At 49.2% G+C, this 23,582-nt stretch overlaps 1 protein-coding gene across 1 annotated transcript in view; it reads right to left on the bottom strand.

The window, feature by feature from the left end:
• Nucleotides 1-23,582, bottom strand: part of Slc39a11 (solute carrier family 39 member 11) — a 407,103-nt gene that overhangs the window by 284,688 nt on the left and 98,833 nt on the right. The window contains exon 4 of the mRNA XM_051158984.1: nucleotides 7,743-7,901. Within this exon, the coding sequence (XP_051014941.1) occupies nucleotides 7,743-7,901 (159 nt within the window). The remainder of the gene's footprint in view (nucleotides 1-7,742; nucleotides 7,902-23,582) is intronic.

Raw genomic sequence — 23,582 nt, forward strand, 5'->3', positions numbered from 1 at the left:
GTTAGATGGAGTCATACAGGCAGGATTCTCATAAAGGTACTGCTGTGTTAATGAGAAAAGGCCCACAGGAGGGAGGCTCGCCATCTCCCTGCCCTGCCTCATGTACAGACACAATAGGAAGGCAGCCATCTGCAAACCGGGAAGATATGGCCCTTACCTGTAATCAAATCAGCCAGCATCTTGATATAGTGTGTTATTTAAGTGCCCCAGATTGGTGTTTCGTTACGGCGGTGCAAGCTAAAGGACAGCTGGGACACACTTAGGTGGCATCTGCCGAGCCGTTCCTCAGGGTAGCGTTGTGAAAGGATGAGCAAAGTCCTCAAAGAACTTGGTATGGCAGTGTTCTGCCGCAGATGACAGTGAAAAGCCACGCTGTCTCCAGGAGCTCGGGGACAGCACGCTGTTCTCAAGTCTGCCTCAGGCCCCGCAGCCAAAACCACTGCTGGACACACCGTGCCTGGAGCTGACACTGGCCAAATCCAGGCTCTTCCTTGGGACTTCTAAATCCCAGGGTTGAAGAGATAACAGAGGTTGCTTCTGTTAACACATACCTAGACAGTCTTCTGTACTGTGTAAACACTGCCATCCTGTTAGTTCATGAGTCTGACAGGACGGGAGCCACCCTAGAGCCACATGTTCATGAGTGTGCATGTGTGTGTGTGTGTGTGTGTGTGTGTGTGAGAGAGAGAGAGAGAGAGAGAGAGAGAGAGAGAACTCAGAACTTCCACACATATGCAGCTGGAAGATGTGAATGCCTGTGGAAACGCACCCACATGCACCACTGTCTATGATGGCTCATGGAAACACATGGCTGATGTCCACTTTGCTGAAGGTCAGCAGAGAGGAAGCTGCTGATTAAAACACTGTGGCCAAGGGATCCAGAGTGGGATGGCCACCAGGTGACCCCTTGTTCCGTGGTGGCAGATCTCCAGCTATAACAGATGCTCCTCTCAGCCACAGGATGCTGGGCTTGCCTGTTTGCAGCTTCCCCGGTGGCGTTCTATCTACTCTTTTTTTCTTGCAGGCTTACATCAAGAGAAGACCAGAATCCTCTCCACCATGTCAGCCTAGAAGTAGCCTCACCTTCAACCCTGGTACTGGCACAGGTTTAGATATGCGCAAGGGCTTTTCCCAGCTTTCAGAGTGAGCAGTAAGCCAGGCTTTTTGGCTAAAGCTGGCCTGGTCCAGGGGACCCAGTGAGCACTGTTCAATCATGAAGGGAGAAAGTTTGTCAGGATGGCTACTAGCTGCAGAGATCTTGGGTCCTTCTCTCACCATACAAAGGGTTACATGTAGATCAACAGCAACGTGTGTGCTCGGCCCCTAGCCTTTTAACTGGAAGAAACAAGAACCCACTGGCCCACACAACTGTGGCCAACTACTGACATTGTGTTTAATGATTTTGTGATTTGCATATCAAGTTCACAGCACCTACCCCCACGCACATCAAGGTAGAGGCAGCTCTCTGATTTCTCACCTGTGTGTTTGGAAAAGGGATTTTCCAAAGGGCACTGGCTGCGATCAGAGTCATGGGATATCTCTGAGACACAGGGTTGAGAACAAATTCCATGTCCTCCAGCCAACCTAAGGCATCCCAAGGCTGCATGTGGGAGAGAATGGCTTCCCCCAGTGGCTTTAACTGGACGCCCTCCTTCCATTCAAACTCACCAAACCTCATCTTGTCCCAAAATATCACTGTCCATTTCCTTCCTGACACCAGCTTTTCCCCCCTTCCCCTCCAACTCTCTGGAACTCTGACCCTTTGGCCCAATCAATCTGGGATCCTATGAGCAGCGAGATACAGAGAGGGAGATTCTATGAAGCACCTGCCACCAGCCCAGAGAGCTGCAGGCTATAGGCAAGCCAAACCCTGTCCAAGTCCCCATGGCAAATAAAAGGATATGCCATTAGCTTAAGTGCAACACTCGGTGTCTTTGAACATACCCCTCCAACTCAGCTTTGCCACCCCAATTGCCCACAAGTTCTAGATAGTTCTACGGTGGATCCTGAAATGTCTGACTCAAGATATGGCAAGAGAGGACAGTCACAACCTTAGGGCCTAATATATGAAAAGGTGGAGGGATGAGTACAGTTTCTAGAAGGTTCCAAGCATACGCGTTCACATTTAAGCTTCCCTACCAACACATTCTATGATGACAAGAACCACTCGGTGCTTCAGGAGTCTCCCTCAGAAAGCTCGTGTGTGTGTGTGTGTGTGTGTGTGTGTGTGTGTGTGTGTGTGTGTGTGTGTGTTTTCTCACACCAGTCCTGCTCTATCTAGGTCCTTTGGAAACAAACATCAAACATCATTGTCAGGGGTACTTTTGAACCCTGGTTGAAAGCTAAAGAGCAGACACGTCTTGAAATATCCTGGTCCTCTGCCTACAAAGCTTCAGCCAGTTTTGTGCCATCTCAATGAGCCAGGACAACAGAAACAGCTAAAGCACAAACATACAGCCCTCTACATAATCTTCCCCAGGAAACACGGCACATAGGCATTTTAGAAAGAGATTCATGGCGAGTGTTCCCACCATCCACAAAAGCAGTCACACACGACCACAGTGGCTTGGCTTTTTGTTTATGTGCTGTTGCTGTTTTGGATTACCAAGGCATGAACCCAGAATCGTTTGCCTTCTAGACAGAAGTTCAGACAGTGCAGGACAAGTCCAGGCCTAAGCCACTAACAGCCAGTGAGGGCACTATATTAGGAAGTTGCCTCAAGCCAACAGGCCCCCAAGCTGCATGACTCTAAACTTCTAGGAGCCACAGAACAGCTAGAGAGGCCACATCCACCATGGCTATGCCATTTAGACCTAAGAAAAGCCACTAGGCATGCTAGCTCCCGAAAGCCTCAGCTAGGCAAAGGCCTGGGGTTCCAGGATGTCAGGAGTCCCTCAGCTCTGTGAACAAGAAGTCTTTCCTAATGTTCCCTAGCCAGGACCTCCACTGACACACACACACACACACACACACACACACACACACACACACACACACACACACGTGCGCGTGCTGATTCTCAACTCAGAAGTAAACTGTTAATCAGAGTTGCAGATTCCTGAGCACAGATGCCCCTCAGGGAACCCACACACAGCCACCAGCAGGTGCTTAGGGAAAGGACACACTGTGTCTGTTTGGCGACCTATGAGGGCATCCACAGGACAAGCTTCCTCAACCCAGTCATCTCTCCAGCTTAACCCTACAAGTATCAAGAGAAACTGCTTTGGGGCTGGGAGGTGGAGGCATCACTACAGGCTTTGTCTCTTTTCTCTCTCGATTCCTGGAGTGTGCTGGCTGGAGTATGCTGGCTGGAGTGTGCTGGAGTGGCCAACCAGGCTGAATCAGTGAGCCCCGGGTCCCAGTTAGAGACCCTGTCTCAAAAACCAAGTTGGGCAGTGCTAAGAAACAACAGCCAAAGCTGACCCCTCTCTTCTCTCTCTCTCTCTCTCTCTCTCTCTCTCTCTCTCTCTCTCTCTCTCTCTCTCTCTCTCACACACACACACACACACACACACACACACACACACACACACACACACACACAATTATCTGATTAAATAAATACTCAGAACCTTCAAAGATGCTGCCTTGGGATGAATCAAGCCCCTTCAAACTTGTATACTGAAATCCTAACCCAGCATCGCACATTGTGACAATCTGGAGATGGAGGCTTTTAAAGAGATGGCTAAATTACCGCAGTGCCAGGGAAGCCTTGCACCAAACTGAGTGATGTCCTTGTAAGAGGAAATCTGGACACCGGAGACACCAGAAAGGGTCACCTGCCCAGAGGAGGACAACATGAAGACCCAGAGAGAATGTGACAATCCAACAGCCAAGGCAAGAGAGCTGTGAACTCACCAGCCCTGGGGATGCTGAACATTTGGACTTCTAGCCTCAGGGGAAGGAGAAAATAAAACTCCTTGTTTCAGTCACCTGGCCAGAAGATGTTTGCTGTAGCAGGAGAAACAAACTAATTAGTACAGATACAAAAACTAGAAACCAAGAGGTTCCCTTGCAGAGCCATAGCCTTTCTGAGCTGGGACTGGAAGCATCTTCCCCTACACACCAGACATGCCTAGTAGCGCGACCATAGCCCTATCCAGAAGGTCCAGCCACTGCTGCAGAGGTGCCAACTGGCCTAGCTAAATCAATGACGCTCCATCCCAAAGTGTACCTCAAAGACAGAGGCAGGACTACAAATCTCAAACCTCATGAAAGCATAAGAGTGAGATGGGAAGTTCACTGGAGAGGACCAAGTTTCGCTCCTGCATGGTTCCAACCAGGCCCCCCACAGATCCAGCTTTATCCCACGAATTTGTGAGTACAACAGCACTGGGCTCGCTCTTCTCTCCCGTTCTTTGTAAACAAGAATAAAGAATGTTAGTGGTGGTGAAAACCTACAAAGGAGAGATAGGCACACACCCCTCTGGTGGTCAAAGCTTGCCCCTTGCAACGTGTCACTTCAGACATGAATCGTGTGGTTCCTGGAGGCAGCTCCTGCCCACCAACCTGATGCTGGCACATGCGTGTTGTGTCTGTCCCACTCAGCTGGCTTTTAATAAAGTCATCTTTCTTGGCCATCACAATGAGAACCCACAGACACTGGCATGACTTGGGGCTTGGTTAAATCCATGAGGAAACTGGTCTCCACTTTCACCCAAACCTGCTCACGAGGGATCTAAGTTTTCACACACAGGAGAGAGCCACAAGCACTGGATGCCTCCTCTTCCCACTGCGGCCTCTTAAGCAGACTCTCTAAGATGTCAAGACACCAAAAGACAGGGGAGAGCACACACATCCCCTCTAAGTAAGTGTGCCAAGACTGAAGGAAGCCGAAAGGAAGAGGCAGCGCCAACACAGGCACTGTTGCCGTTTGTTTGTTTGTTTGTTTGTTTGTTTTTCAGAAAGTGGAAAATGAGATTCCATTCCTCGGCATACACGCGCATGCATGGGAAAGCGCAGGGTAAGCCGGGCAGCAGTGAGGGCTCTCTAGCCTTCTTCCCCTGCTTCTCCACAGCCATCCACTGCCCACCAACACTGTGGTCAGGTTCAATAATTAAAAACTGAAGTGGCCTCAAGCTGAATGTACCCCCAGCCTGTGCTCAATCGATATGGGATAACCACAGGGACTCCATATCAAAACCCATTAATTCCCACTGCAGAAGGGCCAAGCTGCAGCCCTCTTCGGGTCTGGGAAGCAAATTAACCGCGACACAAGAGGGAAGCCTTTAGCCAGCCTCGCAGTGCTGGGTAGCAGGCTACTTCTGAGCACAATTCAGCGACCATTCTTATTCGGGAGCCGGGGCAATTAGAAACACAGCCTGGCTGTGTATGAGACCTTCGGAGCCACGGTTTCCCTTCTCGAATTAACAGCAGCAATTCATTTCTTCGCCAGCATCCCAGAGCAGATGTTTACAGAATCTTCTGCCAACGAGTGAGGTCTAGGCGCTGATGGTTAGGGTGCCTCTTTCTCAGACCTTCCCCAACTCCACACCACAACATTTGGCCTCTGCTTCACAGCCTTTTCTGACTTTTTTTTTTCTTTTCTTTTCTTTTTTTTTTTTTAAGATTTATTTATTATGTATACAGTACTCTGTCTGCACTAGATTACATTATAGATGGTCATTAGCCACCATGTGGTTGCTGGGAATTGAACTCAGGACCTCTGGAAGAGCAGCCAGTCCTCTTAACCTCTGAGCCATCTCTCCAGCCCCCACCCCCAATTTCTGATTTTCTACATTATGTACCCAGAGCTCGGCCCTGGGAGTGTCTCCCTATCTAAAGCATATATTAAAACAAGTATGAACCAAGGTTAACAACAACAACAACAAAAATCACACAGCACAGTACAGACCGGCCAGTGACTATTTACATTGCCCAGAGAACTTCCCTCTGCTCAGGCAGCTGGTCAAATACACCTGGCACCAAGCCTGATGCCTCCACCATTCCCATCCCTTCCCAGGTCTCAGTCACCAGGACCAATCATGACAGAAAGGGCCCTTAATGAGAGAAGGGCTTAGAAGGCGGGGTGGCCACGGTGAGCAAGCAGAACAGGAGGCGAGTGAGGGCTGCACAGAGTCACTGAGCCACTACGACCTGCCACTTAGGAGTCAGTCTGCTGCATTCATGACCTTCCTGGCCAGATGAGTCAGAAGTCTACCCATAGCTAGACGGGTTTAAGAGCAGAGTCCACCTCTCCCCGTGACGGCCTCTAAAAACCACCGGCACAGTTACATCTGACAGCAAGGAAACCAAACATCCAGCGGGCAGAAACAGACATTGTCACTCAGGCTGCCAGTGGAAAGAAAACAGCTGACAGATGGTGTTTCCTTAGGATACTATCACAGCCGTCCACGCATCCGTCGCATCCAGCTGACAGGCCCAGGGAATGTGCTGGACTGTCTGCCCTGTAAGTGCTAAGCCTTGCAACAGCCCCAGGACCCAGCAATCTAGGTCTTGGGAGATCACTGTTTCCTTTCTCTAGCTGGAAGTTTAAGGTGAGACGGAGGACGGGGTCAGGCATGGCTGCACAGGCCTGAAATCCCAGCATTTGGGAGGTGATGGGGGAAGGTTGTGAGTTCAAGGCTAGCCTGAGTTACACAGAGAAACTCTGTCTCAAAAAAAGAAAAAGAAAGAAAGAAAAAAGAAAAGAAAAAGAAAAAGAAAGAAAGAAAGGAGAGCAAGCGAGTGAGGGGAGAGGAAGGGAGGGAGAGAGGGGGAGTTAGAAAGGAAAGGTAAAAGTAGACAGGAAAAGAGAAAAGGAGAGAGAGAAGAAAGAGGGGAGGAAGGGAGGGAGAGAAGGAGGGAGAGGGAGGGAGGGACACAGGAAAAGCAGAGGGGGTGGAGAGGGAGTACGCACACAGGAGAGGCTTCACCATGTCCTGGAGCACAGGTACTCTGGTCCGTGAAGAAACAATCTCACTTTCTTCCTCTACCTCTCTCCTTTCTGGGTCACCAGCGAATCCAGACACCAACCTGGAAGTGCTTCCGCCCACCTCTAGGACCCACAGGGTGTGTTATGTGAGAAAGGGACATGACACAGTCCCACACCGTGGCTGGCATGAATCCTTCTCCCCCCTGCCAAGAGCATGCACTGTGGTTACAAGAATTTAGCCAAAAGCTAAAGGTTGTCATCTCACAGCCTGGCCTTGGCTCTCTGCTTGGCCAAGAAGTTCACACCAGAAAGTGAGGCGCGCAAACCGAGCCCAAAACCTGGTCTCCACACAGAAGCTCAGTACCTTTTATTGCTGTTCTTATCTTACAGTCCCCAGATGGTAGGGAGCGAACCTGGCCCATAAATGTCAGAAGTGAACCAACCTCCCAGACTCTCCTTCTCCTGCCACTTCCTGTTAACTGGTTTAGATATGAGGAACTGGTAAAGGTCTTTCACTACCCTTCGGTGTGCTGTCATCTCGCTGAGGACTTGGATCAGCTCTCAAGCTCTCCCGGAACCACGATCATAAGCCCCTCCCCTCCCCCGCCCCCAGTTCCGGTTGCTCATGTATTATGAACCTGTAACACTCCACATGGGCTATAACTTACGTATCTGACATTCAAAATCTGAACTTAGCAAGATGTGAACAGTGAGTCATGTTAATGGGCAAGTGAGTTCTTTATGGAAGAAATCACTATTCACTTCCTCTAATGCCTTGTCTGCTTAGAATCCAACAACTACCTGAGGTAGGAATGGATCCAGCAAGGAATGGCTCCTGACTCCACAGCCCACAGAAAATGATACTCACCAGGTGAGGCATCAGGAGGTCAGCCAGGTAAACAAAAGCAGCTCCCAGGGTGAAGCCAACAGCCACTGGGAAGAAGGCGAAGGCACCAAAGCCCCCTGAGGATGTGGCCATCTCCACCGCTGGTGCTAACAGAGACCAATAGGAAGCCGCCAACATGACCTACAGAAACCACAGGGAGCAACAGTCATTAACCAACCCATAAGGCTTTGCGGTAAGGGGCCAGTCCATAAGAGTTTCTGAGAGGGAAGTCAACCTATAGGACCTTCCAAGGGGTAGAAAACCAAGCCAAAAGGCCTTAGGGGTTGTGGGAGTCAACCCATAAGGCCTTGGGGGTTGGGAGAGTCAACCCAATAAGGCTTTCTGACAGGGAGCCCCGTTGTTCTCTATGTCCTAAAAATAAGCCATACCATTTCACATCTGTTAGGCCTTTAATCTCAGGCAATGGATACTATTCAACCAAAAGACCATCCCTGAAACTAGCAAAAGTCCCTCCCATAATTCCTGGCTTATAGGCTGGCTTAGGACAGCAGGGTGAGCAGGACAGGACAGCAGTGTGCACAGGACAGCAGTGTGAGCAGGACAGGACAGCAATGTAAGCAGGGTAACACTGTGAGCAGGACAGTGTCACCTTGACACTTGACAAAGACGAAGCCACTGATTACGTGGCCCATGCTTTTGGAAACGCCCCATCACTCATGCACCTGTAATCGTGAAACACGCTGGGTCAACAACAGCAGAGGTGTGAAAATAGAGGGCGCCAGCTGAGAAGAAGAAAGGGGTCAGCAGGAATGGGAAAGGTGACAGGACGATAAGGCAAGTTAATATGGTCAAAATGCATTACATACACGTATGAGAATGTCATCATGAGATCCACTGACCTATTATTCCATATAATATAATTAATACATGCTCATAAAAAGACATAAAAATAAAGAAAACCAGTTTGGGGTAGGATAGAGTTGATCTGAAAGGCTCTATTGATTGCTATGTTAGCCTCTGACTCAGGAGGGTTTTTTGTTTTTGTTCTTTAGGGTTTTTTTTTTTTTTTTTTTTGTTTTGTTTTGTTTTGTTTTGTTTGCGAGACAGGGTTTCTCTGTGCAGTCCTGAATATCCTGGACTTGCTTTGTAAGCCAGGCGGGCCTCATACTCACAAAGATTGCCCCTGCCCCTGCCTCCTCAAATGCTGGGATTACAAGTGTATGCCACCGAACCCAGCTGACACAGGAGTTCTTATCCAAAGGTGATTTTTGCCCTCCACAGGACAGGTGACAATGCCAAAAGTCACTGTCACACTGCAGGTGGGGCAGGAGACTACATCTAGCACTCTCCAATACACATCACAGCCCCTGACAAGCAAGAGACATCTGGCCCCAGACGTGAGTCCTAAGGACATGCAGTTCTAATTTAAAGCTCCCGAGACAAACTGCTCAGCATTACAGAGCCCCACTGCATTAGAGCACAGGATTCTTACGGAGATCTTTCTCATGTTGGACTGACATGTGTCTCCCTAAACGTTTGCTTCCTTACTCTTCTCCCACTCTCTGGCACGTCAAAAATGGTGGCCCTTCCCTTTCGTGCTATGTGACAGCGCTTAAAATCACCTAAGATGTCAGTGTGTCAGAGTCAGATTGCTCTCTTCAATGTCCTCTTGAAGAAAAAGGGAGCGGATAACTATTGATCAAAAGCCATTTCTAGGCACCAAGGTTTATATTTGCTGCCTTGTCTTGTCACCACAACCCCTGGAGGCAGGTGTTCTCTGTTGTTACTTGTGGAAAAGACATTAACTCTCAGGTTGGGGATGTGGGCTCAGTCAACAGTGCTTCCTATGCAAGCACGAGGACCTAAATCGAGCCCTCCAGAATCCGTGTGTAAAAGGCTGAGGGTGGCAGCCCAAGCTTGTAATCCCAGCTCTGGCAAGGTGGAGACAGGCTGATCCCAGGGGGTGGGAGGGGTGAGGGGGAGGGGGCACGTGCAGCCAGCACAGACAAGTTGGCCAGCTCAAGGTTCCATGGGAGACCCTAAATAAAAAGCGGATGGCCCCTGTGTAAGAACACCAGAGTTGACTGGCCTCCACAAGAGTGTGCACACATGTAGATGCACTCCAACTCTGATGACTAATCTTGGTTATTAGTTTAACACACAACCTGGAAGACTAAGAAACTGCCTCCGTGAGAATGGACCGCAGGCATGTATCTGTGCAGCACTTTCTTGATTGATGTGTGAGGGCCCAGCCCATTGTGGGCAGTGACACCCCTGGGCAGGAACAAGCAGTGTTCCTCCACTGTCTCTGATTGATTTCCTTCCCAGGTTCCTGCCTTGAGTTCTACCCTGATTTCCTTCTGTGATAGGCTATGACCTAGGACTTAGTTATAAGATAAAAATAAACCCTCTCCCCCCCCCCACCTCACCCCCTGCACCAAGTTGCTTTTGGACTAGAACACTCTTGAGCACAAACACACATCCCCATTAAAAAGGAAAAGAAATTGAATCTGAAATACTCAGGCAATTTGTTCCTTTTAGCCCAGGCAATAAGTGGCAGGTCCAGGGCACAGACCAAGCAGAACTAAAATCAATCCAATGACTAAAAGAGAAAAATCGCAGTTGGTCTCAGAGGTCGACAGGATCAACTTGACAAACTGTTCTCTTGACCTGCCTAAATTAACTAATCACCTATGGCTTTTTAAATCTTACACATGCCGTGACATCTTCACGGCTAGAGTCCACCCACCACCTGTCGTAACAGTCACAGGCGACATATAAAATGTTGAATGGGATTTCTAAAATTTACTTAATTATGCGGCATCACTCATTTCCAGAATAACATGCAGAGTGACAACCAGGCATTAGGACGGCAAGGAGAAAGAGCAACCCGTGCAGGAAGCTGTGGGTTGCCTTCTGCCAGCCATTGCTCACACAGAGCCACTTGCCCTGGAACTGACTCTCCCAGGCAAGGTTTTAACGTCACCCATGGAACTCTGCCTCTGCAGCTCCAGAGAGGAAGAAAGTGTGTCACTCAACCAGATGGGCACAGAGATCGACCAGTGCAATGCCATGCGTCCAGGCTGTCATAAAACATAAACACACACACACACACACACACACACACACACACACACACACACACACACACACACAGGATCCAGGGACTCCCCATGCAGAATTCACCTCATTTGCTTTAGACTTCACAGCCTTTGTCAGCTGACCACCTGCACAGGGATGGACATGGACCATCTTCATTCTCCTCTGTGAACTTGACCCAACCTGTAACCCCTTCCCACACAGCACCCCACCACCACCACCACCAATTTCAAAACCCTCAGACCCAGAGAAAGCCACTCATCAGGGCCTCCAAACCCTCTCTATTCACTATGAGGAAAAGAAGCAACTTGACCAGCATCATCTAAGCTACTTCCTACTTCCCCAGCCTCTGTGTTCCTTCCCATTTCAACACCTACTCCACCATCTTCAACTGCATCCCTCTGCATCTCTGGGTACCAAGCCTATTCTATGCCTGTGATAGCTAATCTTGGTTGTCAACTAGGTCTGGACTAGGTCTGGAATGAACTAAAAGACAAGTCCTTTGGCACTACTGTGAGAGATCTCCTTGATTACATTATCTGATAAGGGCTAACCTCCCCTAAATGTGGGTAGCACCCCCTCAAGAGCAACTCAGATAAGAAGAGATGGAGGAAATCTTCACCTTTTTGCCTGCTTGCCTTCACTCTGCTGGCAAGTTCATCTACTCTGTTGCTGAAACATTTCTTCACCAATATTAGAACCAACTTCCCCAGGTTCCCAATGTAGACTGAATACCAGAAGCTCTCCAGGAACCCCCCCAGGCTTTCAGCACCAGACTGGGATGGCTGAGACATCCAGCCACCTAGCCATGTGATTGCCAGCCTCTCCAGCCATTGGTGGACTAGAAAAAAAAATTATATATATATATTCAGCCCCTGCTGATTAGGGGCATCAAGTTCCTTGAGGCAAGTCTGATCTTCAACAGCAGGATTTGTTATTTCTTCTTTTCACATGACTACTTAACAAATGGTTACCAACAGCAACCAACAACGGTGTAACAACCCACTACACTTCAAGGCCCCAGCATTTATATACCCTCTGAAAATTTTCCAGAATCCAAGACATCACACAACTGCACAAACTATCTGCCACTAGCAAACCCACGCCCCTCACCAGAGCACAAGGCAAATCATAGTCAGCTGCTGCAAAGCAGCCCCATATCCCCACAGCTGGGACTCAAAGGGACGAAAATTCCAAAATCGTCACCACAGACCATCACAACTATCACATGTCCCTATATATGAGAAACAAGCCAAGTTCTCACAGATAGATTTTAACGTGGAGCAGAGAGACAGACATGCTCTTGTGAGAGCCATGCTGGACTCTGGGATGCTTGGAATGGAAGAACCTCCCAGACAACACAAGTGGACCACTCCAGGGAAACCACTGTTCTTCACCCTTCTAGTCAAACCCTGATCCCTGATGGAGTGCCTTCATTTTTAACTTTCCTTGTCAGCTTCCTGACTTACACAGAAACTGAAGTGTGGCAAAAGAGCAATCTGCACATGGCACTGGGTTCCTGTCTAATGTGAGTGGGGCCTTAAGAAAAGCTATTACAAGGGCATGTGTGGTAGGCAAGATACCCATGTGCTAATGGTCAAACCCATGACTTTCCCATCCTCTGTGGCAGAAGGAATTCCACAGGTGGGACCACGTTAACGACACTGAAATGGAGGAGATAACCATGGACATCAGGTGGGAGCCAATGTTGTGCTAAGGGCCTTACAAGGGCATGAAGAGAATACAGCTGGCGGGGACAGATGACACCGAACCAGAGACTTGACTTTATTTACCCAAATGTAGAAATCCGCACAGACAGTACATTGGTGGCCGCTATCTGGTAGTAGAAGATGGGACAGTTGCCCAGTATGAACTCACGTTCTCAATTCACTGACCCCTGAATCATCAAAGTTATGTTGGGAAAATCTTACCATAACTTATATGTTAAGTTAGGGCTGACCTAGTCAACTGTGAGGACTCTATCTTGCACTGCTGCCCCCAGAGGTGTGCTGAATGTCCCAGCCCCTTGTGGCACCTCTATGTCTCTGTCTGTGGCAATGTCGAGACCTTTCTCAGCATCTATCTCTAACCCTTGGCTGCCAGTTCAAGTTCATGACAACAAAGTGCAAAATTTGGACTCAGACGCTTGGCTCTGGCACTCACTAGTGAGGAGTCCTCTGTTGCCCAGTCTGGCCAACTAGCAGTGACGATACCAGCCAAGGCTACTGGAAGAACATAGCAATGGAGCCACCATGCCAGCCCAGGAGTTGGCAGGAGGCACAGATCCTCCTACTTCCCACAGACCTGCTGAGCATTCCCTCCTTCCCCTGACCTGGCATAGCTCCCCTCTGGCTAGGGTCCTTACCCATCACACCGGATTAGTTCTCTGCACCCAAACTCCCAGGACCGTGTAGGCAATAGGCTCTGGCTTGTCCTTGGAGCATCTCTGTATGCTCCACCACCCAGCAGAGCAGTCATGGACAGGGACTTGTTTCATATCTGTTGCCTAAACGAGTCCTCTGTCATCCCTGCTAATGAAGGGGAGCAGCGGGGGTGGAAAAACCAGAACTTATGATCAAGACATGATTCAACCCTCATTTTTGAGTCTGTTGCCTGCATCTTACAGTGATTTTTTTTTTTTCACCTTCCAAATTAAGTACAACTTAGGCTCTCACTCAGATGCCTTCGCTCCTCTGACAAATGATAAGCAACTGAAGTCAGGGAGTTTTTCAGGGGTGGGAAATCAGCAGAGACTTTGCAGAGCTCCGTGGATAACATGCTGAGCAGCCTACGGATAGAAGCGCAGACTCCGTTGGCGTTGAGAAAGACTGTAGCCGACTTCTCAGTCCAAGGACATCACTTAACAGATAGTATGAGCGAGACTTAACTGATGTAGATGAAGGGGCTTCCCAAAGGCCCCAGAGGATGATGGGGCAAACTGATGTCATACATGGCTGACTGCACCCCAAGTAAGCCAGTGCCATCTTTTAACCCTGCCAAGCCAAAGAGTCTTTTGTGAAATTCTGGAAACTTCGGAGAAAAGACCAGGTGTAACTTGCTACCTGCCCTCACCAGGCAAAAGATTCTGGGACAATGGGAAGTGGGGGACATGAAATTAGCATCATCAAAATGGAAGATATCAGATGATGGCAGGTGTAAGTTGCCACCTGCCCTGATCAGGCAAAGGATCCCGGGATAAAGGGAGGTGAGGGGGGGGCATGAAATTAGCATCATCAAAATGGAAGATACGAGGTGTTGGCAGGACAAAGCAAAAGCTGGCACGCTGTTGGCGGGGTTGAACACTAACACAGCTGTCATAGAAACCAACGTGGAGGTCCCTGAGAAACTAAAACAAGGACCATCACGTGATAGAGCAATGTGGCTGGGGAGATACCTGAAGGAAATAAAATGAGGGTGTCGAAGAGCTAGCCATACTTGTGCTTACGCCAGAACTACACAAGAAATAAACAACAACAACAACAAAAAAAGAAATAAACAACAGAATAAGCCGATTGAGAGGAACGGGGTCCTCATACGTTTGTATCTCTATTAGCCCCCAAGTGCCTGAGAAGCAGACAGGCAAATAGGCACTAAGATGTTCACAGGGTAAGCCCTGCCGGGAAGCATAGTTCAAGTAGAGACAGCAAAACTAAGCATGTGCACACTGGACTCCGCACCTTCCTCTTGGGTGATCCACACCACAAAGAGAAGGCTCCACGTGGCATATACTCTGGATAGGATCCTAAAACACGCGCGAGAGGGAGCAGGTGACACCCACAGCCTGAAGGCTGGTGACTGTAGAATTCTAATGTGTTGCGCTCTGAATGAGAAATGTTGCCCTAGGGTACTTGGTCCTCAGTTGGTGGTGCTATGCAGAGAGGTTATGGGACCTTTAAAACTCGGAGCTGGATGGCTGGATGGCTGGATCCCTAAGACAACTAACTGGCTGTTCTTCCAAAGAACTAAGATTCCAGTCCCAGCCCCACATGATGGCTTCCACAGTCTGTTACTCCAGGCTCAGGATATCTAGTACCCTATATATACATGATGCCTAGATACCCGTACAGGCAAACCCCTCAAACATATAAAATAGAAATAAGGAGAAAAAAAATTAAAATGGAGCATTGTTGGAGGAAGTACATCATGGGGTGGGGTGAGGGGGGTTTGGGGGTTTAGAAGCTGGTCCTCACTTCCTGTTCTCATGTTTGGGTCATTCTCAGGGCCCTTTCTTCCATCCCTCCCTCGGTCCCTCCCTAAGCTCTCTCTCTTTCTCTCTTCTTCCCTCCCTCCCCCTCCCTCCCTCCCTCCCTGCTTCCTGTGTGCAGATGAAACATGACTGCTCTATTTCCTCGCCGCCAGCCTTCCCCACCACGGTGAACTATAGGAACTATAGGCCAGAACAGGTCCTTTCTCCTCTAAGTTTCTTTGTCGGGGGACTCTACCATAGCAACAGAAACATAATTAAATGCAGCCACGCCTCAAGGCTTCCATAGACTTGACTCATGGGAGATGCTCACATTAGAACAATGACTTCGGTGACTCACAAAGAAACAATCTTTGCTGCTTCGTGTGTGTGTGTGTGTGTGTGTGTGTGTGTGTGTGTGTGTGTGTGTGTACGGGTACACAAATGACACAACCCACCGTAGAGGTCAGAAGACACTCAAGTGTCAGCCTCATCTTCTTTGTACGAGACAGGGTCTCTTGACTGTTCACTGCTGACTGTGACAGGTGAGGTGACCACACACTTCTAAGGGTTCTTTTGTCTCCATCTCCCACTTGTCATAAAAGCACTAGTGTTACATATGTCTGCTACCACGTCATGCTTTATGTGTTTCTGTGGATTTGAACTCATCTTCAAGCTTGTGTGGCAATCGCCCCACCCACTGAGCCATCTCCCCAGCCTAGGTGTCAATGCTGTGGGCCTTGGCTTCCATTCAAGTGGGACTGATCCTACCAAAGGCTGGAGGGCTGGGCTTGAATGGATGTGTGTGCTGCTAAATAAAGTTTCTCAAGAAGAATGGAAAATCCAGTAGAGTTTCTTGTTTGTTTCCAGTCTGGGTGGAATCACTTTTTAAAATGAGTTGCTGGGATAGACTTGATAGAAACTGTACATATTTGAAAACACAATTTGACCACGTCCCCTTGATGGGGAGGCCCGGTGGCACTCAGGGGAAGGATAGCAGGCTACCAAGAAGAGACTTTATATCCCATGATCATATACAGGGGGAGGAGGTCCCCCTCAGTAACAGTCATAGGGGAGGGGAATAGGGTGAAAGTGGGAGGGAGGGAAGAATGGGAGGATAGAAGGGATGGGATAACAATTGAGATGTAATATGAATGAATTAATAAATAAATACATTTTAAAAAAAAGAAAACACACTGTAACTTTTTAGAGTCGTGGTTCTTAAGTTTCCTAATGCCAGGACCCTCTAATACAGACCCTCATGTTGTGGTGACCTCCAACCATAAAATTATGTCATTGCTTCTTCATAACTACAATTTTGCTACTGCTATGGATAGTAATGTAAATAGCTGATTTGCAGGATATCTGACATACACCCCCTGTGAAAAGGTTGGTCGATGCCCCCCAAAGGGGTGGAGCCCCATGGGTTGATAACCACTGTTTTGGAGTAGATTTAAACTCAAGACCCTTGTACTCACACTAGCCCATCCATTTGCCACCCACCCCAAGAGTCACGTGACCTCCTTGCTGTCACTCCTTGTCTCCTCATCTCCACAGCCGGTGACTGATTGTTCTTCTGTCAACCTGTTTGCCATTTCTAGAATTTTAAATGAATGAAATCCTAATGTTTGGTTTCTTTTTTTAATATTTATATATTTATCGTGTGTGTGTGTGTGTGTGTGTGTGTGTGTGTGTGTGTGTGTTCCTGCATGAGTTTATGCATACCATATGGGTGTAGGTGGCTGTGGAGGCCAGAAAGGACATTAGATTCCCTGGACCTAGAGTTACAGATGGCTGTGGGCCACTATGTGGCTGCTGGGAAATCCCGAGAGTGGTGCCCATCTGCACTGAAGCTCCCATGTGTGGCACCCACGTGCACTGGAGCTCCCACAAGCTATGGCCTTAGCCAGTCCCTAAGGGATATCATACCACTCCAAAGTCAAAAAATACTTAGTGTTTACATGTTCATGTGTGTGCACATGCGTGCAGGTGCATGTGGAGGCCAGAGGTCAACACTGGGTGACTTCCTCATTTGTTCTCCACATTGTGTGAGCCAAGGTCTCCCACTGGTCATCACTTGCACCAGTTCGTCTGGCCAGTATGCACCCGAGACCCTTCTGTCTCCACATCTCCAACACTGGGATTCCCTGTGCACGCTGCCCTGCCTGCCTTTTTACATGTGCCCTGTAAATCCAAACTCAGGTCTACATGCTTGTGTGGCAAACCCTGGACTGATGACATCAACCCTCATTCCCAATACTTAGTTTCTTTGTTTGACTTCAATGCTCCTATCTCACAAATCCATTACTGTGATTAACAGACGGGCAAGCATATTTATTACCCCAGCGCTTTCAGGGCAGACCGAGACTGACTAGATGAAGAATCATTAAGCTCACCAAAACTATTAAATCCATGAAGACAAAAGGGAAAAACATGAGAGTGATGACAGAGGAGAGAGCATACTCACCAAACCTTTTCACCAGCTGCCCACCAAGAGGGTGTGAACAAGTTGCCCTCGCCAGCCTCCCGTGGCATCCAGCCACCAATCCATCAGCACCTCTCACCGTGGGCTTGTTGATGGACAATTGTACCAGCTGGCCAGGCTTCCCCACCCCAACACTACCACTCACTCACGCTGGGCCAATCTGTCCCAGATCTGGTGGCTAAGACGCAGGGCTGCCCACACTGGAAGGAGGGGAGCCGGGTGAGCTGCCTGGCTCCATTGAGAGAAAACTTGGAGATCTAGGAACGAGCTCCTCCCAGCATTGCTCATCTCCCTTGGGAGAGGTTTTGTGCCTCTTTCAGCTGTCACTAGTACTAAGACTCAGGGGCAGGCCCCTCAAGGTCAAGAAGAAAAGATGATTCTCCCATTCCACACAGACTCGCATTTCATCCCACCACTTGGGAAAACACAGTGCTGTGCTTGGAATATGAAATGCCTACTCCCAGGCTCATGTTTTGAACACTTGGCCTTGACCTGGTAGTGCTATTTTGGAAGGTTCCAGAAACTTGAGAGATACAGTCCAAGAAGCAGAAGCACGTCACTGGAAGGCGGGTCCAGTTTATATCCCTATTGTAGCTCCCTCCCTCATCTCCTCCTGGTCCTACCCCCTCCCTCCCTCTTCCCCCTATTCCCCTCCCCTACTCTTCAAAGGGGAGCCCCCCCCACCAACCCCAGCATATCAAATCCTATCAGGACTGGGCGCATCCTCTTCCCCTGTGGCCTGATGAGGCAGCCCCATTGGAGGGAAGTGATCAGAAAGCAGACAACAGAGTCCATGTCAGAGATAGCCTCCACTCCCCTTACTAGGGGATTACATGAAAACTGAGCTGCCCATCAGCTACATCATCTGTGTAGGGGGCCTAGGTCCAGTCCATGCATGGTCCTTGGGTGGTGTTTCAGTCTCCACAAGCCCCCCTAGGTCCTGGTCAGTTGGATTTGTTGGTCTTCTTGTAGAGCACTGCCCCCTCCAGGTCCTACTATCTCCCCCCCGAACCCCCACTCTTCCACAAGACTTCCTGAACTCTGCCCAATGTTTCCCTGTGAGTCTCAGCATCTGTTTCAATCTGCTGCTGGGTGGAACCTCTCAGAGGACAGAATGCTAGGCGCCAGTCCATAAACACAGCAGAGTATCATTAATAGTGTCAGGGGTTGGCTCTCTCCCATGAGGTGACTCTCAGACTGGGCCAGGTTTAGGTCTCTCAATCTCTGCTCTATTTTTATCCCTGCACATCTTGTAGGCAGGGAAAATTTTGGGTTGAAGTTTTTGTGGATGGGAGTCTTGTCTAGTGAGAGAGTGGCCTCTTCAGTTTCTATGATCTCTGCTACTAAGATTCTCAGCTAGAGTCACCCCCATATCCTACCAGGAGCCTACTCTGTTGTAGGTCTCCAGCTTGTCACAGAGATGCCCCCACCCATGGTGCCTCTTCTCTCTGTAAGGCCTCTGTCCTCTTACACCTGTTCTCCCCAGGTCTGAGCTGCACCCTCATTTCTCTCTATGCTCCTTCTCAAACCCTGTTCCCTCTCTTCAACCAGTTCTGCTTAAAAACAAGGACATTATGAACTTTGTGGGCAAATGGGTAGAACTGGAAAAGATCATCCTGAGTGAGGTAACCCAGACCCAGAAAGACACACATGGTAATATACTCACTTATAAGTGGATAGTAGTCATAAAGTACAGGATAACTGTGCTGCAATCCACAGACCCAAAGAAGGTAAGTAACAAGGAGGACCCTGGGGATATGTCAACCCAGCCTACTTCCTGTTTTGCCCTCTGTCTTCTGGTCCACTATGATGTGAACATCCTCTTGCCACATGCTCCCAACAACCATGAAATATGCTGTTCCATGTGAAGCTTCCCTTCCGTGATGCACTGAAACTGATGGGGACAGGAGGGATGGTAGGGGACAGGAGGGATGGTAGGGGACAGGAGGGATGGTAGGGGACAGGAGGGATGGTAGGGGACAGGAGGGACGGTAGGGGACAGGAGGGATGGTAGGGGACAGGAGGAACAGTAGGGGACAGGAGGGATGGTAGGGGACAGGAGGGATGGTAGGGGATAGGAGGGATGGTAGGGGACAGGAGGGACGGTAGGGGACAGGAGGGATGGTAGGGCACAGGAGGAATGGTAGGGGACAGGAGGGATGGTAGGGGATAGGAGGGATGGTAGGGGATAGGAGGGATGGTAGGGGACAGGAGGGATGGTAGGGGACAGGAGGAACAGTAGGGGACAGGAGGTGTAATAGGGGACAGGAAGGACAGGAGGGACAAGAGGGGTGATAGCAGACAGGATAGGAACACTCTCACATTCTGTGTTATAAAGACACGCCTGAACCTCACCCCATAAAAAGAATCAATGCATGCATGTAAGAGTTCAGCCTGCACGCACTCTTCACGGCTTGTTTGTTCTGAGTGCATATCGACCCAGCCCAGCCCAGGCTGAAATAGAATGTTGAGAGCAGAAGACGCTAATTAGAATCTCCCTTTCTCAAGCATGGTATGAGTTAAAACATCCAGAACACAGAGGAAAGAGTGTAAGGGATCATAAGAGAGGCACATATATTCTCAAAACCACACTGAGCATCTAACTAGAGAGGCAAGACAGAGCTCCAGGTCAGCTGACTGACTGCCCCATTTTCTGTCTTCCCCATAAATATTGTGCCAGATGAGGATAAGGCGGAAGACAGCTTTCTAAGACGTTAATCCACTGTCTTCTCAAACATCTGGCTCTCTGAACGAAGCACGGTTTTACAATTCAGTTCCGGTCTCTACTCATTGACATCTGTGAATGACAGGCAACCGCATGCTCTGGTGTTCTGGTTACAGTCCCAAGAGCCAAAATATACCCTTCAGTCCTTTAAATTGTACCTCTCAGGTATGACAGACATGGTTATGCAAAGGTGACTAATATGTTTGAATTCTTGAATCCTAGTTGGTAAGACTGTTTGGGAAAGATTAGGAGGTGTGGCCTTGTTGGAGGAGGTGTGCCACTGGGGATGAGCTGTGAGGTTTCAAAAGACTTCTGGCATTCCCAGTGTGCCTCTCTCTGCCTCCTTCCTGTAGATCAAGATGTCAGCTCTCACCTGCCCCCACGCCTTCGCCCTGTCATCATGGACTCTAACACCTGAATCCATAAGCCCAATTCAATGTTTTGCTTTATAACTTGCCTTAGTCATGGTGTTTTGTCACAGCAATAGAAAAGTAACTAAAACAGAAGTAAAAGTGTTTCCTGCCCCAGCATCCCCAGGGGAAGTGAGGGGCTCCCACCAGTAAAATGGCACTGTGACAGGGAAGGGCCTCAAGAAGGGCTTGACATAATGGGAAAAGCTCCACCTAGAAGGGTCTGGCTTAGCAAACAAAACTAACAGGAACCCTCTTGGCTCATCTGTCTGGGAAGGGTTAGGAGGAGGCGTGGGCTTGCTGGAGGAGCTATGTCACGGGAGGGGGGCAGGCTTTGAGGTTTCAAGAAAGCCATGCCATTCCCAATATGTACTCTGCCTGCCTCCCTAAAGGCATTATTTCCCACGGTTGGTACAAGAAGGATTACATGAGCTTGTCCATGTAAAATGCTCAACAAAAGAGGGGGCCCAGGAACGCCAGCTACTACTTACTGCCCTATTGCTACATGTCTCCATCCCACTGCTATAACAGCCAGTGACCGAGCCAAGAAGATGAACCAAAACCTTCAGATCTATACTTATGTGTGGAGTAACTGGGAGTTTTAAGCCCTGTTTACCCATCCTGAAATCCGTGGTACCCTTGACTGAGAAAAGCAGCCTTAGGGCAGAGCATTTATAGAGTGAAGTGAGGTAGGGCCAGCAGTCACTGTGGGCAGCAGCTGAGGGGCAGGGCTGGCCACCAGCCAGCTAGCCTGAAGTCTAGAACAGGACGTGGACGACACTACAGTCAGAAAGGCAGGATAGTAGGCCACCGCTGTGCTTGGTGGCCCAAGCTGAGAAGGGGGTAGGGGCAGAGGGCCTGAAGGCCTAGGAGGGAAGGTGGCAAACCAGTGGAAGGGTTCAGCAGGAATGCAAGTGGGAAAAGAGAGGAGATTTTTAAATGGTTGATTTCAAAAGTCTCTAATAGAAAAGAGTAGTTTAAAATGCAGGGCCAACAAGATGGTTCAGTGGGTGAAGATATCTGCAGCCAAGCTTTACCACCAGAGTTCACTCCAAGGGCTACATAATGGAAGGAGAGAACTGACTCCCCCAAACCGTCTTCTGACCTCCACATGCATGTCACAGCACACGCATGCATATGCATACATATGCGTGTGTGCGCACACACACGCACGCACGCACGCACGCACGCACGCACGCACGCACGCGCGCGCACTCACACACACACAATGTAAATTCAAAATTAAACTCCAAACTGGGAGATAGAGAGTTGGGTTAGTTGGTAAAGCACTTGCCACATGACCATGATGACCTGACTTCAGTGCCCAGATCCCAGCACTGAGGAGGCGGTGCACACTTGCGATCCCATCACTGAGGAGGCGGATTCAGGCATGGGGATGCACACTTGCAATCCCAGCACTGAAGAGGCAGTGTACACTTGTGACCCCAGCACTGAGGAGGCAGTGCACACTTGCGACCCCAGCACTAAGGAGGCAGTGCACACTTGCAATCCCAGCACTGAGGGTCAGCGATCCTTTGGGCTCACTGGCTGGTCAAAGTAATCAAATCAATGAGCTCCAGGGTCAGTGAGAGACCATGTCTCACAAAAGCAAGTGGATGGCACCAGAGGAAGACCCCTGAGGTTGATGTCCGGCCTCCGCATGCATCTGTACACATGTGTGCGACATACACTTAATATGACAAAGCTGGGAAAGGACATAAATCATGGACTCATCAGCAAAGAAACTACCAAGAGGTACCAAGGGACACAGCAGGTGCCCAGCCCTGCCTGGGGTCAAAGAAAGTTGCATTGCCAGGCTTGGGGCAGGGCTGAAGATAAATGCCTTTCTTTTGTCATCCTTAAGACTGGAGTAACAGTCCACAGCTCCCTCAAGTAGGAGAATGCAGTGGGCCAACATGTGCTACTTGATACACACTGGGCACCAGGAGTCCTGGCCACCCTGAGTCCTAGCACCATCTCCCCAGCTGGAAGCTGTTCTTCAGCATTGCTAAAGGAGATCACAGGGACCCAACAGGAAGAAGATAGACCTCTGGCGGAAGCCAGAGGCCTCAAAAAGTCAACATCTGTGAAAGGAAAACCTGTACTACTCAGATCAGAGGGTCAGAATGCGTGGGATAAGCCCATGGAAAGGACGGTGCTGAAGAAGAAACCAAAGAGAATTTTAAGGGGACAACAACAGAACGTTCTGACAAGCATGAAAGGAACATTTGCTGCTTTGTTGGAGTTAATGCTGATGAACTTTCCCACCAGCCAGAGGGAAAACAGCCATGGGTTGACACACAAAGAGAAGAGGAAGATGGGAGGCCCGCCAGGCAACTAAGCAATGAACCAGAGGTGCAAGAAACTGTAAGAAATGTAAGGGGCCCAGCTTCCAAATCTAAGAACCGTAAATTCATTTAGAAATACAAGGGGAAAGTTTCTTAAGAAACGGACACAAATGGTTCCTTCCTGAGAGGAGGGCAGGCCTGGGGACTTAGTAAGGGAGAGAGGCTGTGTTCTCTATGCAGGCTTCTTATTAGCATTCTAGATGTGAGCACCTATTCTCTGAATTTAAGGGGAGGGGAGCAGTCATTCAAAACCATGACAGTAACGTAACCGTCCAACAAGTCACTCAGTAAAGCTGGCACGCTTATGCCGGGCACAGTGGCAATGCCTGTAATCCCAGCACTGAGGAACAGGAGTAGGCAGATCTGTGTAAGCTCACCCAAGCTAGGTCACTAGAGCCCTGTCCCACACCAGAGCATCTGTGTGGCTGAAAGAAGGCTCCACCCTGGACTGCACTCGGCCCCGGCCAACAATTTGAGACATTTCCTGGCCTGGCTACATCCTGAGATATTCATCAAAATTAAATCACGGGAAGTTGTTCAAAGAGCTTCAGCGATGTAATGAGTCTGCATTCAATTACTTTCTTCCTTCCCTGGGAGACGCGCCATGACAG

This window comes from Acomys russatus, chromosome 16 (assembly GCF_903995435.1).
Source record: "Acomys russatus chromosome 16, mAcoRus1.1, whole genome shotgun sequence".
NCBI classification, from domain to species: domain Eukaryota; kingdom Metazoa; phylum Chordata; class Mammalia; order Rodentia; family Muridae; genus Acomys; species Acomys russatus.